This window comes from Equus quagga, chromosome 16 (genome assembly GCF_021613505.1).
Source record: "Equus quagga isolate Etosha38 chromosome 16, UCLA_HA_Equagga_1.0, whole genome shotgun sequence".
Lineage (NCBI taxonomy): Eukaryota > Metazoa > Chordata > Mammalia > Perissodactyla > Equidae > Equus > Equus quagga.
This window is the reverse complement of record NC_060282.1, coordinates 54,085,868-54,103,232: the sequence shown is the minus strand read 5'-3', so window position 1 is coordinate 54,103,232 and position 17,365 is coordinate 54,085,868. Positions and strand designations below refer to the sequence as shown.

Sequence of the window (17,365 nt, the reverse complement as noted above, 5' to 3'; positions counted from 1 at the left end):
AACATTAGGCAGTCTGGAGACATTTGTGGCTGTCACATTCAGAGAGGAGTGCTGCTGGCATCTAGTGGACAGAGGACAGGGACACTGCTAAACGCCCTGCAATGCAAAGGACAGTCCTCAGAACAGGATGTATTCAATCCAAAACGTCAATAGTGCTGAGGTTGAGAAATCCTGATCTGGATGATGGTTGCATGGGGCTACACTTAGGAAAAGTTGATTAAGCTGGACACTTAAGATGTGTACACTTTCCTATAAGGTATAACTCACCATAAATAATAAAGTTAAGAGCAATGATGAAAGTCACAAAAATACCTATAGCTCCTTGCTGAATTTAGCAAATTTACATAGAAACTTTGTTTCAATTTTATAAATAGTCTAACTCATTAAAGAGTCCCAATAACCTGAATTTGCCAGGAATTACATTAAGTCAGGAAGAATGGAACTCTTTATGTACAGTCCCCATTAAATGCAAAGAAGTATCTATACCTTTCTACGTAACAGAAGATGTGTGAATTAGTATCTGGGTTATCGCTGGAAATGGGTACTTGTAGACACTCAATAAATGTATATTGTAAAGTCCACACACCAGGGGTTCTCTTGGAGCCATCAGAAGACACACAAAAATATACATTTACTTTTAAAAAATGTTTTATTTTATTGAGGTTATAATAGTTTATAACATTGTGAAATTTCAGTTGTACATTATTATTTGTCAGTTACCACATAAATGTGCCCTTTCACCTCTTATGCCCACCCCCTTCCCCTCTGGTAACTATTGAACTGTTCTCTTCGTCCCTGTATTAGTTTATCTTCAACATATGAATGAAATCATGTGGTGTCTGTCTTTCTCCCTCTGGCTTATTTCGCTTAAGATAATACCCTCAAGCTCCATCCATGTTGTTGCTAATGGGACGATTTTGTCTTTTATGGCTGAGTAATATCCCATGAATATACATGTACTTTCAAACAGTAGTCTAACCTTAGGTCCAAGGATAATAACTTCTTGCCACCAATTATTAACAAATGAAGAAATCTATTAGTCCCTTAAGTGTCATTATCATCCTACTCTGAGACATGATAGTCATTTACAAGGGAGGGGTAAGGCATAGGTTGCATCACTCTTCCCACTGTCCTGCATAAATGGATCAGCTATGCCAGCCTGTGCTGATGGAGCCATGCAGCCCCAGAAGGGTCAGAAGTGCTGGGTGTCGCAAACCTTAGAACAGCACCACAAACGTGTTCTAGCCTTGAGCAAACACTGTTCAAGCAGCATCAGGGGTGACAAGAGCACAAACGGAGACAAACCCAAGAACAAAGTGTTCTCTACTTCACTGCTGGGCTGAGGTGCACGTTGTACAACCCAGACCTCAGGAAGTCAAACTGCTGGGTAACTTTGCATGGGACGCCATCCTCTAAAATCCAAATACTAACATGTACTTAAAAAGAATTTTACAATTTGGAGTAAAATTAAATAATAACTAGAAATCAAGTGCTCCCAAAATGATTTAATAATCAGAAGTAATTCAAGTAAAACATCACTGCTGGGCAACAGGGCATATTACTCATATTTCATAAATGATCCCCCATGCAAATAGCTGGATTCTAATCAGCTGGATTAGAATCAAGGTAATTTATTCATGAATTCTTAATCGTGTAATATTACCTTGAACACTCTGTCACTTCAAATTTTATTGTGAATGGCCGCTACAAAAGCCCATTCAATGGTGCTGTGAACTGACTCACCCCATGCAGCCTTGTCTAAACTCTTGAGCTGTTCAAGGTAACATTCAAGGACCATCTCAGATAGTGCCGGGTAGTCAGTGACTCACACATATAGTACTAAATGCTAAGCTCTGACTCAGAGTGAACGCTGCTCGTTGCTGACTGACACTATATGTATTTGAATAGAAGCTCACAATGTGAGTCACCTGGTGGTGCACTGAAAACCAATCCACAATCTTTCCAACTGGACAGTGATTCACATTACAATCATACTGGGGCCTGACTTAACACATGTGGTTTCAAAACGCAGTTCTGTTGAACTGGCTTGGGAACATGCTAGAAAGTCACTCCCTGCTTAATGGGCTGTATTTCTGAGAACACGTGGGAGGTATATATACAGAGATGCAAAGTCAAGGGTAGGATATCCAGTTTGAACGCTGGAGAGAACCATAGTTTCCTTCTTCAAGGATGCAGGCACAGTTCCTGGAAGTGCCTTCCCTGGAAGACACACCATTCCTATAAATAACTTTGCAAGGCCAGATGCTCACTTGAAAGGCTCTGCCATGTAATTCCTAAACCACTCATGTGAGGGCTGGACCTTTACGCCACAAGCTGCATCTGTTTGTGGAAGGTGAATGTCATTAGACTGCCATATGCAGAAATAAAGGACAGCAGGATTTTAGAAACTGATATTCAAACGCCTGGAATGAAACCACTAACCAGGCTATTGCATTAAAATAAGAAAGCTTTTTTCTCTCTCATTCTTTTTTTTTATTTTTTTGAGGAAGATTAGCCCTGAGCTAACATCTGCTGCCAATCCTCCTCTTTTTGCTGAGGAAGACTGGCCCTGAGCTGACATCCATGCCCATCTTCCTCTACTTTATATGTGGGATGCCTACCACAGCATGGCTTGCCAAGCGGTGCCATGTCCACACCTGGGATCCGAATCTGGGAATCCCAGGCCGCCGAAGCAGACTGTGCAAACTCAACCGGTGCGCTGCCGGCCGGCCCATCTCTCACTCTTGCTTGTCCGCAAAATCTGGAATAATAAAATCTCCTAGGTAACTTTGAAGGCCTTTCCTAAAAAGCTCTTTTACCGGAAAGACCTTTGTCAAAGCCAGCAGGAAGGAGATTCTAAGAATTTAAGAAAAGCTCAAAAATGGTTGCTAATGTAAAACTGCAAGGGATTAACAGAATATGCAACTAATTGTATACTCTAGTGGGACTTTAAATTCTAATGCTGGCTCTGCCTCTAGCTTCATCTGTGACCTTACCTTATCTTAGGCAAGCCATGCGGTCTTATCTTCTGCTGTGAGGGTCCATGCTGAAGCTATGGGACTACACTAGCCACATTACTGCCTGGCCTCTCTTGTGTTGGAAATAGGATCATCAGTGTGGTGTGGAAGAGCCCTGGGGGAGTCAGAAGACCTAATTCTAATCCTATTTCAGCCCCTATTAGCTGGAGATCTCTGGCCTGGACCCTTAACCTCTCTGAATGCTTCCTCATCTGTAAAGAGAAGAAGGAGGAAAAAGTAATCTCACTTTTATCACTCTATATTCTTGACATCAAGGGTATTTTGGGTAAAATGTTTACAATGATCTTAGAGAAGTTATCATTTCTAGCTTCTAAGGTAAGTTTCCAGTTCTCATAAATACAACTGACTCAGTGCAATATTTTGATGCAAATGTGGATTTTCTGTATATACCATGACCTAATGTGTATTTTTATGCATATCTGTTTTACAAAATGAAACATTTTGAAACTTAGAGATAATTTTCTTAAAATGCTGTTTGAAGCTTGTATGTAAATATGTCATAATTATTTGAAATAAAAGGAGTCCAGATGATTAAGAAATGCATTGTACTTAAATTTAAATATTGACATAGAAAACATTTACTGTTTCTAATTTTGATGACGGACATCTTCTATTTCATTATGTACACTCTTTATAGCATACAAAAACATGCATTTTGTTCCTGATCTTTTTATAGTTTGAAGTCTACTTAGCCAATTTGGCATCAACATAATAATAATAGTAATAATAGCTTTTGTTTCACATGTGCTAGAGCTCTACTATATTAATTTACTGAATGCTGGCAGCTGCCCTATGAGGTAGGTATTTTTACTGTCCCATTTTACAGATGATAAAACTAAGGCACCGAGAGGTTATGTAACTTGCCTAAGGTCACACAACTAGGCTGGGATTTGAAAACAGTTACAGAGCCCAGGACTCTTACCCATTAGGCACTACTGCTTCTCATACGCGTTACTAATGCATAATACAAAAGGCGCCACTTAATGAACAGAAGATAAACAGGATGAGGCCCAGCAGAAAATTAGGTTATGAGCAAAAAATAAGAATTTACAGATAGAGTCACTTCATTAGAAATGTCCTTGCCAAGTCTGGGGAGGAAGTCAGACTGTTTCGTGAACTCGGACCCTTGTTTAGGCAATTTCACAATCTGGAACCATCAGAGGTGAAATGAAGCCCAGCCACACAGCGTTCCTGCGACCTGCGCCCCGGAAGAGGGGAAATGACCCAAAGATGATGACTGGAGATCGGTGCAGGAGCTCCCTGCTCCCCACACTCCGGGGGCAACGCAGAGCCCGGGTAGGCAAGTGACTGCCCTGCTAGCCAGTGGGCAAGAGGAATCGCGCCCGCATCCAACGCACTGGACGCGGTTGGGACAACCAGCGAACTCCAGCCAGATGGCCTGGGGGGAGTGGGGTGTCGACAAATCGGGATTGGCCTCCGCCGGATTCTGAGAAAGAAGCGAGGTGAGTAGAGACTTGCACTCTAGCCCTCCCCTCCTCCCGGACAGAAAATCCGCTCTCGCGCTCACTCCTCCGCCTGTCTGCCGAGGGTGCTCCCCCCGGCGCCCAGCCCGCGCCCCCTCGCCTGGCTCGAGCGCTCTTCACCGCCGCGTCCCGCCTGCCGCTGGAGTCGCCTGCCTGGGTTTTCCTCGAACGCTGGCGAGACCTGGAGGATCGCAACCCACTCCTGTCGGGACGCACCGCCTCTCCCACTGTCCTTCTCCCGCCCACAGCCCCAAAGGCAGGGTGGGCAGGTCGCAGAGCACAAAGACTCCCCAGTATCCAGCCTCTCCCGCCCACTCCGCTCAGACGCAGGAGCGCCGCGGGGCACACACAACAGCCCGAAAACGGGCCCTTCTCCGAGCGCCGCCTGTTCCAAGGCCCCTCCCACGTTCATTCACTACCGGTTGGGGGGAGGGCCGCCGCCCATACCGACCCCTAAAAGCCCACCCCGCTCCCGGCGCGCCGCCTCTCCTTAGGTCCCACGCCCGCCCACTCCCCTCTCCAGTCTCCGCAGCCTGGGCGCCCAGCCGCATTCCAACTTTCCGAGCACAGCTCCAAGAGCGCAGAAGAGTCAATCAATCGGGTTTGTTCAAGAAAAATCTCCCTGGCGCTCGCACCTTAACCTCCTTGGCGTGGGGCAAAGACTGGGCGACAGTGCCCCACCATTCGGCTTTCAAAAGCGTAAATGCCCACACCGAGTCAGCCCCTCCACGGTCCACGCGCGGGTGCCCACATCCCAGTCCCGCTCGTCGGGTGCCCCGCCTGAGTTGCGCTTCTCTTAAAGGCAGGTTTTGCGATTTAGGGAGTGTCTCCTCTTTCTTCCCACCTGCGCTCAAACTGTCTGCCTCTGGCGCCCGGCCCCTTCCTCGTCCTCCTCCCCACCCAGGGGAAACCCACCTGGAGTTTCCCAAATATACTTGGGGTGTCACCCCGCATTTTAGGGTTTAAGGGATAGGCTCCTGCGTGCCCCACCCACTCACTGACCCCAGGAAACACAGGTTGAATCGTGCGCACGCCCTGGTGGACCCGGTAGAAATTGATCCTGGTGGCTCGACGCCCCCTTTCCAACACGGACACACCCTAAGCCTACAGCCCTCCCCGCCCCGGCCCCCTGTCTCCTCCAAAATTCGTACTGACTCACCGACCGGGTTGGAATGGCAGAGGAGGCGACCAACCCACACCCGCTCCCGCCACCGCGGCGACGAAGAGAGCGCCAGGTCCTGCCCAGCGTGGGCGCCCCGCTTGGCCCCGGCCACTTCCCAGACTGAGGCCTCGGGGCCAGTCCGAGAAAGAGAAGGGGGCGTTGAGGAAGCGGAGTACTCACGATTCCACCATCCACGCGGTGAGCCAGAGGGGAAGCTCCGACCCGCTAGTCTCCGTCGGCCGTGCGCATGCGTCCCGCGTGAGCCTTATTTTTATTATAATCCCGAGTGCTGTCGTTACTACGCCCGCGATTGCTCTGGCTCTCGGTCTTTTCCCTGGGAAAAGGAGGCTCTTCTCCCTCCCCCTCTCTCCGTCCGCTCTGCCTCCTCCCCGCCCCCTCACTCCGCCCTCCTGGCCGGGCAATCCCAGGTCTAGCCTCCCTCTCGCGGTGGCGCGCCCCACTGCGGCGGGAGCTGACGGTGGTGGGGTGGCGGTCGTGTGAGGCTCCAAGCGGCACCCAATCCGCGCTGGGACCGTAGCCCCTCCTCCAGCCTGGGATTAGAAAGTACCGAGAGTGTGGGCGCGAAGCCAGGCGAGCGCTGAGGGCATCAGCAAAACCCCTCTGCTCTCCTTTCGCTCCAGCGCGCGGGGGCCGAGCGAGACTCCCCCGTGCGGGAATGCGTGCTCCTACCTTGTGAATGAAAGGGGGCGGAGGGAGGTGCGAGTGTGTGTGTGCGCGCAGGAGGTGCGCCGCGCGCAGGAGGGGTGCTTGGTCCGGGGAGAGTCACGCCGTGGACTGCCTCGCCTCTGGAGGACCGCCCCTTACCTTCTCCCTTTCCCCAGGGTGCTTCTCCGAGCTCTATCCCCGCCCCACTCCGGGGCAGCCTCTGGTTCTGGTTGTCCCGCACTGGAAGGGTGCTCCTCTCCCTCGCCCGGCCAGCCGGAGCCGGAGGCTCCACCTGGCTGCGCGGAAGAGGGGGCTAACTCCCGACTCCAGATCTCATTGAGACCTTCGGCAGCCGCCCTCGGTCCCCAGGGGACTCCGGAGTCCAGAGGAGGGCAAAGACCCAGAGGGAGGCGGAGGAACCCTGCCGCCCAGCTCTGCGGGCACAGAGCACCGCGTGTCCCTGTAGCCCTCGGTGTGTCCTCAGCAGCGAGACGCAGTCGGACCGCCGGGGCTGTGCGCCCGAGCTCTGAGGGCTAAACTGAAGCTGTAAGCTGACCTAACACAAAAATAACATCACGTCATTTCCTCCCCGGCCTCCAGAGCCCGCAGAAGCCGAGAGGGCAGAAGAGTGGGAGCGCGAGGAGGGGGCAGAGGTGCGTCTAGGGGAGGCTTGTAGGAAAGAGGAGACAGACACGTTGAGAACGAGAGTTTGAGAAGCAGCCTCAAGAAGGGCTAGGGCTCTTCCCGCTTCCATTGACCATAGAAGGAAATGGCCCAGGAAAAAGTAGCTTCGAGGGTCTCCTGCGGCGAGCGGGTGCCAAGCGAGCCGCAGGCGCCTTTTCTTTGAACACGTTCATCACTGTCTCGACCTTCCCACCACCCTCCCCCTTTTGCTGGCTGGTCCCTGCTAGCCCCGCGTGGAGTGGGTCAGTCGGGGTTAGGAAGGAGCAGGATATGCTGGCATCCGAGTGAGGCCGGGGGTGGGGCGTGGTGGAGACAACTGTACTCACCGGCATGGGCGAGCTTTGCCCGGCGCTGGCGTCCTCTTCCCTGGGCAGGCGTCCCCTTGGGGGTCGACCAGGCAGTGCCAGAGCTGCCCCGAGCAGGAGCGAGAGGCGGCCCGACCGCTGCTCATGCCTCTGCGAGAGCCCAGTCACTGGCAGGGCGGGAAGCAGGAGGGAGAAGTCCGGGCGCCTCTGAGGAGCCTCACGAGGGGGTCTCCGGAGAAGGTGAGAGAAGAACTGCGCGAGGCCGGAGAGCGTGCTAGAGAGGAGGCTGAGCAGCTTCGGGGCTGCCCCGGGCGAGTCCGGGAGCTGTGCAAGGCCGGTGGCAGGAAGGGCAAGGGGCAAGGGAGGGAGAGAAACAAAACCAGCACACCATTACTGTTGGGTCCAGCTAAGAGTGACGATAACATGCACTTAGTGCTATTTACTATGAGATTTTGAGGCTTTACTTTGGGGGTGCAAGAGAAGGTCAGTGGGGACGAAAGGAAAGGCCTTTGGTTAGTTTCGCCCCCTCCTTCTCTCCTTTCCCTCCTTTCTTCCCTCTTCCTCCCCCTCTCTTTTTCTCCCTCCCCACCCTTCTAACTCTGCTCTACTCAAAGTGTGGTCCTTGGACCAGGAGCTTCATAACAACCAGGAGCTTGTTAGAAATGCGAATCTCAGACCCTATCCTTCCTTACTGCATCAGAATCTGAATGTTAACGTTCCCAGGAGATTTCACATTAGTCGTGAGGTGCCGTGTATAAAAGCATCTGTGTCCGTACCTCTTCGTTCTTTAGAATTTGGATGAAATCTCCTAGTTCTCTTTTGCAACTCTTGCTCTTCCTCTCCCTAGCTCAATCTCCCTCTTTCCCTCTGTCCTTTCCCACCTTTCAAAGCGCTAGAGCTCTACCTGCCAGAGGCACAGAAGTTGGAATTGGTCACTAGGTTCTATAGGGATAGGTGTCTAGGGGAGGCTAGATAGTGGCAGAAGACTGAGGGACCCCAGACCCTACTCAGGCTGGGTAGGAAAAGCAATGGTCTGATTTGACTTTGGCTGTGCTGGGTGGGGTGGGGTGGGGTGGGAGGCCAGGACTGTGTTGGGGCCCTGGGTGCACACTCTGCAGGCCGCCTTTCTGCACTCCATGTGTCCAATTTATTCTCCAGAACACAGGTCTTTCAGCCTTCCACTTGGTTGCTTAGGAGATCTAAGTGGCCAGGGTGGAGGCAAAAGTCTTATTTTTTTCTCAGAAAGTAGAGGGAAGCATTAATTTAGAAGTCAGAAGTCCAGGGTTCTAGACTTGCTAACTTGACCAACTAACCTTGGAAAGTCTCTCTATTCTTTGAGTTTGTGTGCTTCATTTTAGAATAAAGGAATTGAACTCAGTGGCTTTTTAAGGCTCTCATTTTTGAGAAGATCTCAGGGTTTCTTGGTCCCTTAACATTTAGTGAAGTTACAAACTAGAACCGAACTCAGCCAATTCAAACAGCCTCCTTAAACAAAACAAAAAGACAATCTGTTTGTGAAAAACGAGAGTGGTGGTTGCCAAGAAAAATGAAGGTCGAGGCGGGAAGCAGCGAACAAAAGTGATAGGGCGGCGAGGCGCAGGAGAGGAAGAGGCGCGCGGCGCGGGGTGCGGGGCGCGGGGCGCGGGTCCCAAGGGCGCGGCGGCCGCTCTCCAGGGTCCTGACGGCGGGAGCGGCCGCGGGCGGCCTCTTGGGTTTGGCGCGGTTCCCCAGCTCCGCAGTCGCCAGGCCCGGCATGTTTTTTTTTCGGCGGTGGAAGTCTTGTGGGAAGCGATTGTCGGGAGGGAGGGAGGAAACCTAGCAACCCATTCTCATTCATGAGGCCCTTTCTGGGAAGCCGCTGAGCGCGTTGGCTGATTTGTCTTTCGGTCGTTTGTATGCGCCCGGAGAGAGAGTGGAGCTTGGTTTGCATTTCCGAGTAAGTTCACACTGTTTCGCTCCCCCTCATTACCTTTTCCTGGAGAATGGGGTCGTTCTCCTAGTATATTCATTCTCCTCGTTCAAATGCTTCTCTCCACTCCCCCAACCCCCCTGTCTGCCATGGTCCAAATATGTTAGGGGTTGGAGTTGGGAATCCAAGAGCCTTCTGGAGAAGCGCCAACAGCTCGCTCGAGGGGGGAAAGGAGCGATGTGGAAAAGGCTCAGAGACGGCCTTGGCGCCCAGCGTTTGTCTCGCTGGGGAGGAGGGCAGGGGACGATCCTCTGGGGTAGAGGTTGGGGTGGGTGACTCAGCCGGCGCCTAGCTAGCTCGGCTGGCCTGGGGCAGTTGGACCAGGGCGGGTGGCGGCTAACCCCGTGCGCACCTTCGGGGGCGGCTGCCTCTGCCTTGAGAGCGCTACCGGGTGGCGCAAGAACCTCAGCGGACACAGGCACCGGGGCTGCAAGGACCCTATGCTAAGGAAGTCAAGACAGAACCGGCTCGGTTTTGGCGACTCAGAGCTTGGCTAAGCCCACCCAGGGTCTTCCCGACCGGCCTTCATGCATGGCTTGAACAAAGTGGAAAACGCTGAAAGTGAGCGGCAAGCACACTTCTGCGACGCATGACCCTCTCTTAGGGGCCGGAAAGAAGCTTCATGGGCCTTGCGTGGGTCCCAGATTTTGCATCTCCAGCTCACGATTTCAAACGGTTTTGTGAGAATGTGTGAACCTGTAAACCGATTCTTCTCTCGCCCCAGCCCTTCTTCCCAAGTCACTTGCACGCCCCTTCCCCGAGTATGCTTCATTAGGCATTTTGTTTCGGTCCTGTGCTTCAGGACAGATGCTTGTGAGGGAAATAGTGGAAACGTTCGGGAGAATATAAGTCCCAAACTCAGTCCCAGAAACACAGTGCTGGGGCTCCGTTGCTCCTCTGGAGACATTCACCTTTCACCCTTTCCTAGATTGCTCTTTTCCCTCCAGACCAGCAGCCTGCTCCCCGATTCTGGCTCATGTCTGGCCACTTTGCAGTCACAGCGAGGTTGTAGAGTCTGGTGAGGGACCCAAGGCTTCTTTAGCTGGGGTGTGAAGCATGATGGTATAGGGTGCTGAAATCCATCAACTTCCATTGGCCCTTCTGCAAGGATAGAGCTAGGGAGTATCAATGTAGCTAGAAAATTCGATCTGATAAAAGTTATCTGAAGAAAGACCTTCAGCTGCCCTCAGTGCTGATCACTACAGAGAGCCCTCATTTCCATTTAGGACAGATTCTAGGTAACAGTCTGAGGGCTTCAATAACATCAGCAGCAAAATGGAATCATCTTGGAGTCGTATTCCTGAAAGCACTGCTCCTTAGGGATCCAGAAGACTGAGGGAATGCTTTGTTCTGACTGAATATCCACTTCCCGAATTAATCGTGTTGACTATTGAACAATGCAGAGGAGAAAATCACCACACCCTAAATCAATGTAAACAAAATCTCGCCCCTGTAAAAAGCAAATTGAAAATTTTCATTCATGCCTAAATAGTACCGTTCCATAAAGGAAATATCCATGGCAGAACTAAACTACTTTTTTACCAAAAATTTCTGAGAGCCTTTGGAATTAAAACCACAGTTGCAATGAAATTTGAAATTAGATTTAGATTTATGAAATGACCTATTTTTCCCTGAACTTTATTTTAAAAATTCTATTTTGCTGTGGTTTAGCTGTTTCATATATTTTTATTTTCTGTTATTTGGAGAAGTAGTTTTTCTACTTGGATCTAAGAATTTGACAGTGATTGAAAACTATAAAGGCAAATCTTTGCTTGTGCTGACTATAAATCATGCAGATTGCAATGACAATAAATAAGATAAACAGACCATGGATATTAGAGTTCCAGGTTAACGTTAATTGGAGGCCAGCCAAGCTATTAAGGACATGTTTCTATTAAGGTTCACTTAGAATCTCAAATGTTCCTAGTGAAAGTACAACTGCTAAAAAGAATATCTCTGCAGCTTATAATTAGTTCTCAATTCATTCACTCTTTTTTAAAACTTTATCTTATTGAAGTCACGTTGGTTTATAATATTGTATAAATTTCACGTGCACGTCATTATATTTCAACTTCTGTAGAGACTGCATCATGTTCACCACCAAAAGTCTAGTTTCCGTCTGTCACCATATACTCGTGCTCCTTTACCCCTTTTACCCTCCCCCTACCTCCTTGCCCTCTAGTAACCACCAATCTGTTCTCCATATCTACGTATTTGTTTATCTTCCATATATGAGTGAAATCATACAGTATTTGTCTTACTCCATCTGACTTATTTTGCTTAGCATAATAACATCAAGATGCATCCATCTTGTCCCAAATGGCACAATTTTGTCTTTTTTGTGGCTGAGTAGTATTTCAGTGTGTGTGTGTGTGTGTGTGTGTGTATGTATAAATATATATATATGTGTGTGTGTGTAACATCTTCTTTATCCATTTATCTGTTGATGGGTACTTAGGTTGCTTCCAAGTCTTGGCTATTGTGAATAATCCTGCAGTGAACATAGAGGCACATGTATCTTTTTGAATTAGTGTTTTCATGTTTTTTTGGATAAATACTCAGAAGTGGAATAGCTCGATCATATAGTATTTCTATTTTTAATTTTTTGAGAAATCTCCATACTGCTTTCCATAGTGGCTGCACCAATTTGCATTCCCACCAGCAATGTGTAGGGGTTCCCTTTTCTCCACATCCTCTCCAACACTTGTTATTTCTTGTCTTTTTAATCGTAACTATTCTGGTGGGTGTGAGGTGATATCTCATTATAGTTTTGGTTTGAATTTCTCTAATAATTTGTGATGATAAGCATCTTTGCATGTTCCTGCTGCCATCTGTAAATCTTATTTGGAAAAATGTCTGTTGATATCCTCTACCCATTTTTTGATCTGCTTGTTCATTTTTGTTGTTGCTGTTGCATTGTATGAATTCTTTATATATTTTGGAAATTAACCCCTTATTGGATATCTGACTTGCAAATATTTCCTCCCAGTTGATGTCTTGTCTTTTAGTTTTGTTGCTGGGTTCCTTCATTGTGCAGAAGCTTTTTAGTCTGATGTAGTCCCATTTGTTTATTTTTTCTTTTGTTTACCTCGCTTGAGAAGACATGTATTTAAAAAGATACTACTCCGTCTGATGTCAAAGTGCGTATTACCTATGCTTTCTTCTAGGAGTTTTATGGTTTCAAGTCTTACATTCAAGTCTTTAATCCATTTTGAATTAATTTTTGTGTATGGTGTAAGAGAATGGTCTACTTTCATTCTTTTGCATGTGACTGTGTAGTTTTCTCAGCATTGTTTATTGAAGAGATTTTCCTTTCTCCATTGTATGTTCTTGGCTCCTTTGTCAAAAATTAGCTGTCCATAGATGTGTGGTTTTATTTTTGGACTCTCAACTCTGTTCCACTGATCTTTGTGTCTGTTTTTCTGCCAATATGATGCTGATTTGATTACTATAGCTTTGTAGTATATTTTGAAATCAGGGAGTGTGATACCTCCAGCTTTGTTCTTTTTTCTCAGAATTGCTTTGGCTATTCGGGGTCTTTTGTTGTTCCATATAAATTTTAGGATTCTTTGTTCTATTTCCGTGAAAAATTTCATTGGGATTCTAATTGAGATTACATTGAATCTGTAGATTGCTTTAAGTATTGTGGACATTTAAACTATATTTATTCTTCTAATTGATGAGCATGGAATATCTTTCCATTTCTTTACGTCTTCTTCGATTTTTTTCAATGTCTGATAGTTTTCAGCATATAGGTCTTTCACCTCCTTAGTTAAATTTATTCCTATGGATTTTGTTCTTTTTGTTGTGATTGTAAATGGGATTGAATTCTTGATTTCTCTTTCTGGTAGTTCATTGTCAGTGTTTAGAAATACAACTGATTTTTGTATGTTGATTTTGTGCCCTGCAACTTTACTGTATTCTTTAATTATTTCTAATACTTTTTTTGTGGATTCTTTAGAATTTTCTATATATTGAGTCATGTCATCCACAAAGAGTGACAGTTTTACTTCTTCATTTCCATTTGGATCCCTTCCATTTTTTTTTTTTGGTGAGGAAGATTTCCCTAAGCTAACATCTGTGCCAATATTCCTCCATTTTGTATGTGAGACCCCACCACAGAATAGCTCAATGAGTGGTGTGTAGGTCCATGCCTGGGATCTGAACCCATGAACCGTGGACTGCTAAAGCAGAGCAGGTGAACTTAACCACTATGCCACTGGGCCAGCCCCTCATTTCTTTTTCTTGCCTAGTTGCTCTGGCTACAACTTCCAATACTATGTTGAATAAGAGCAGTGAGAGTGGGCATCCTTATCTTGTTCCTGTTCTTAGAGGAATAGCTTTCAGTTTTTCGCTGTTGAGTATGAGGCTGGCTGTGGGTTTGTCATATATGGCCTTTATTGTGTTGAGGTACTTTCCTTCTATATCCATTTTATTCAGAGTTTTTATCACAAATGGATGTTGAATCTTGTCAAATGCTTCTCTGCATCTATTGAGATGATCATGTGATTTTTATTCTTCATTTTGTTAATGTGTTGTTTCACCTTGATTGATTTTCAAATGTTGAACCATCCTTGCATACATGGAATAAATCCCACTTGACTGTGGTGTATGATCCTTTTAATGTATTGTTGTGCTCAATTTGCTAATATTTTTTGATGATTTTTACGTCTATCTTCATCAGTGATGCTGGCCTGTAATTTCCCTTTTTTGAGTGTTATCTTGTTTGGTTTTGGTATTGGGGTAATGTTGGCCTCATAAAATGAATTAGGAAGTGTCCATCTTCTTCAAGGAAGAGTTTGAGAAGGATAGGTCTTAAATCTTATTTGAATGTTTGGTAGAATTCACCAAAACAGCTGTCGGGTCCTGGACTTTTGATTTTGGGGAGGTTTTTGATTACTGTTTCAATCTCTTCACTTGTGATTGGTCTGTTCAGATTCTCTATTTCTTCTTGATTCAGTTTTGGGAGATTGTATGATTCTAAGAATTTATCCATTTCTTCTAGGTTATCCAATTTGTTAGTGTGTAACATTTCATTGTGTTCTCTTATAATCCTTTGTATTTCTGTGGTGTCAGTTGTAATTTCTCCTCTTTCATCCCTGATTTTGTTTATTTGAGTCCTCTCTCTATTTATTGAGTCTTTATTATTTGAGTTTAGCTTAGGGCTTGTCAATTTTGTTTATCTTTTCAAATAACCAGGTGTTGGTTTCATTGATCTTTCCATTGCCTTTTTAGCCTCTATTTCATTTATTTCTGCTCTGATTCTTATGATTTCCTTCCTTTTACTGACTTTGGGCTTTGTTTGTTCTTCTTTTTCTAGTTATTGTAGGTATAGTGTTAGATTTCTTTTTGAGATTTTTCTTGTTTTTTTGAGGTAGGCCTCTATCCTATATACTTCCCTCATAGTACCACTTTTGCTGCATCCCATTTTGGTATGGTGTGTTTTCATTTTCATTTGTCTTCAAGTATTTTTTGATTTCTCCTTTGATTTATTCATTGATCCAATAGTTGTTCAGTAGCGTGTTGTTTAGCCTCCACATATTTGTGACTTTCCCAGCTTTCTTCTTGTAGTTGATTTCTAGTTTCCTACCATCATGGTCTGAAGAGATGCTTGATATGATTTCAATCTTCTTAAATTTATTGAGACTTGTTTTGTTTCCCAACATATGGTCTATCTTTGAGAATGTTCCATGGGCACTTGAGAAGAATGTGTATTCTGTTGCTTTTGGATGGTATATTTTATATAGATCTAAGTCCATCTGATCTAGTGTTTCATTTAAGGCCAATGTTTCCTTGTCGACTTTCTGTCTGGATGATCTAGCCATTGATGTAAGTGGGGGTGTTAAAGTCCCCCACTATTAATCTGCTGCTGTTAATTTCTCCTTCTAGGTCTGTTAGTAGTTGCTTTATATACTTTGGTGCTCCTATGTTAGGTGCATATATATTAATAAGTGTTATGTCTTTTTAGTGGAATGTCCCTTTTATCATTACATAATGTCCATATTTGTCTCTTGTTATCTTTTCTGGTTTGAAGTCTGTTTTGTCTGATATAAGTATAGCTATACTTGCTTTCGTTTGGTTGCCATTTGCTCGGAGTTTCGTCTTCCATCCCTTCACTTTGAGCCCATGTTTATCTTTAGAGCTGAGATGGGTCTCCTGGAGGCAGTATATTCTTGGGTCTTATCTTTTAATCCAGCCAGGCACTCTGTGTCTTTTGATTGATGAATTCAATCTATTTACATTTAGAGTGATTATTGGCATATGAGGGATTAATATTGCCATTTTATTTTTTGTTTTCTGGTTGTTCTATATTTCCATTGTTTCTTTTCCCTTGTGCCTGCCATTTCAGATTGGTAGTTTTCAGTGATGTTTTTCCAGTTTCATCTTTATTTATGATTTGCGACTCTGCTCTGATTTTTTGTTTTGTGATTACCGTGAGGTTTGTATAAAAGATCTCAGAGATCAGATAGTCTTTTTCTGCTGAAAGCATCTTATCTCCATTAGCCTATGTAGTTTCCTTCCTTTTCTTCCTCTCCTTCTATGTTTTTGTTGTCTCAAATTATCCTTTTTTGTATTGTGAGTTTGTTACAATATTGATGTGGTCATAGTTATTTTTGATGCTTTCTTCCTCTTTAGCCTCTGTGTTATAATTGTTTACTAACCTATTCTGATATAGAGCTGCAATTTTCTGACCTGTCTATATATCACCTGCTCAAAGCTTTGTAAACCTTTGCCTTTTTATTTCAAGTAACAGGTCTCCTTTCAACATTTCTTGTTAGGCAGGTCTAGTGGTGATGAACTCCCTCAGCTTTTGCTTGTCTGGAAATCCTTTATTTCCCCTTGATATCAGAAGGATAACTTTGCTGGATAGAGTATTCTTCACTGATTTTTTTTCTTTCAATATTTTGAATATATCATTCCACTCTCTCCTACCATGTAGAGTTTCTCCTGAGATATACACTGATAGCCTGATGGAGGTTCCTTTGTAAGTTATTTTCTTCTCTCTGGCTGCCCTTAATATTCTTCCTTTGTCATTGACTTTTGATAGCTTTAATTTAATATGCCTTGGAGAAGGTCTTTTTTCATTGAGATAATTAAGAGTTCTATTAGCTTCATATACTTGTATATCCAATTCCTTCCCCAGGTTTGGGAAGTTCTCAGCTATTGCTTCTTTGAATGAGCTCTCTGTTCCTTTCTTCCTCTCTTCTCCTTTTGGGATATCTATTATCCTTATGTTGCTTTTCCTAATTGAGTTGGATATTTCTTGTAGAATGTGTGTATTTTTAAAAAATCTTAGTTTTCTCTCTTTTCCACTTGAATCGTTTCTATATTTCTATCTTCGAGCTCACTAACTCTCTTCTATAAGGTCTGCTCTGTTTCAAATACTTTTTACTTTATTTTTCATTTCATTAATTATGTTCTTCATCTCCAGAATTTTTCTTTGTTTGTTTGTTTTTTAGAGTTTCAATCTCTTTTGTGAAGTACTCTTTCTCCTCATTAATTTTATTGCTAACCTCATTGAGCTGTCTTTCCCAGTTTTCTTGTAACTCGAGTTTCTTCATGACAGCTCTTTTGAATTCTCAGTTAGATTGTAATCTTCTGTGACTTAAAGTTTGGTTTCTGGAGAGTTGTCATTTTCTTTCTATTCTGCAGTGTTACTGTAGTTCTCCGTGGTGCTTGATGAGTTGATCCTCTGCTGGCAAATTTGTTATAGTAAACACCTTTCTTCTTTTGGTAAGGCTTTGGGTACTTTGATTCTGAGATGCTTCTGATTGTTTTTGAGAGCTTCACTTTTAACTCTCCACTGCCTCTGCAAGGGGCATCATCAGTACCCTTGTTGTGCTGCTTGTTCCTTTGAGGTTGCTGGTGCCTTGCTACTTACAATGTTTGCTGCAGTCTTGGGTGTTGCCACTGGGGTCACCAGGCTGCAAGCACTCCTCCTTCTCTGGGGTTGCCTGGGTCTTATGTCCCCCACTTGCTCTCAGTGGGCTCTCCACCGGCTCAGGTATTGCTGCCCCATGCACCACCTGCACTTCTGCTCCTGGGTTTTCTGGGAG

General features: G+C 45.4%; 1 protein-coding gene across 1 annotated transcript in view; it reads right to left on the bottom strand.

Annotated features, from left to right (window-relative positions):
- RGS20 (regulator of G protein signaling 20) overlaps nucleotides 1–17,365 on the bottom strand; it is a 93,964-nt gene that overhangs the window by 57,489 nt on the left and 19,110 nt on the right. The window contains exons 2-3 of the mRNA XM_046641845.1: nucleotides 8,819–9,154; nucleotides 7,361–7,663 (exon numbers count right to left, since the gene is read on the bottom strand). Of these exons, the coding sequence (XP_046497801.1) occupies nucleotides 7,361–7,663; nucleotides 8,819–9,154 (639 nt within the window). The remainder of the gene's footprint in view (nucleotides 1–7,360; nucleotides 7,664–8,818; nucleotides 9,155–17,365) is intronic.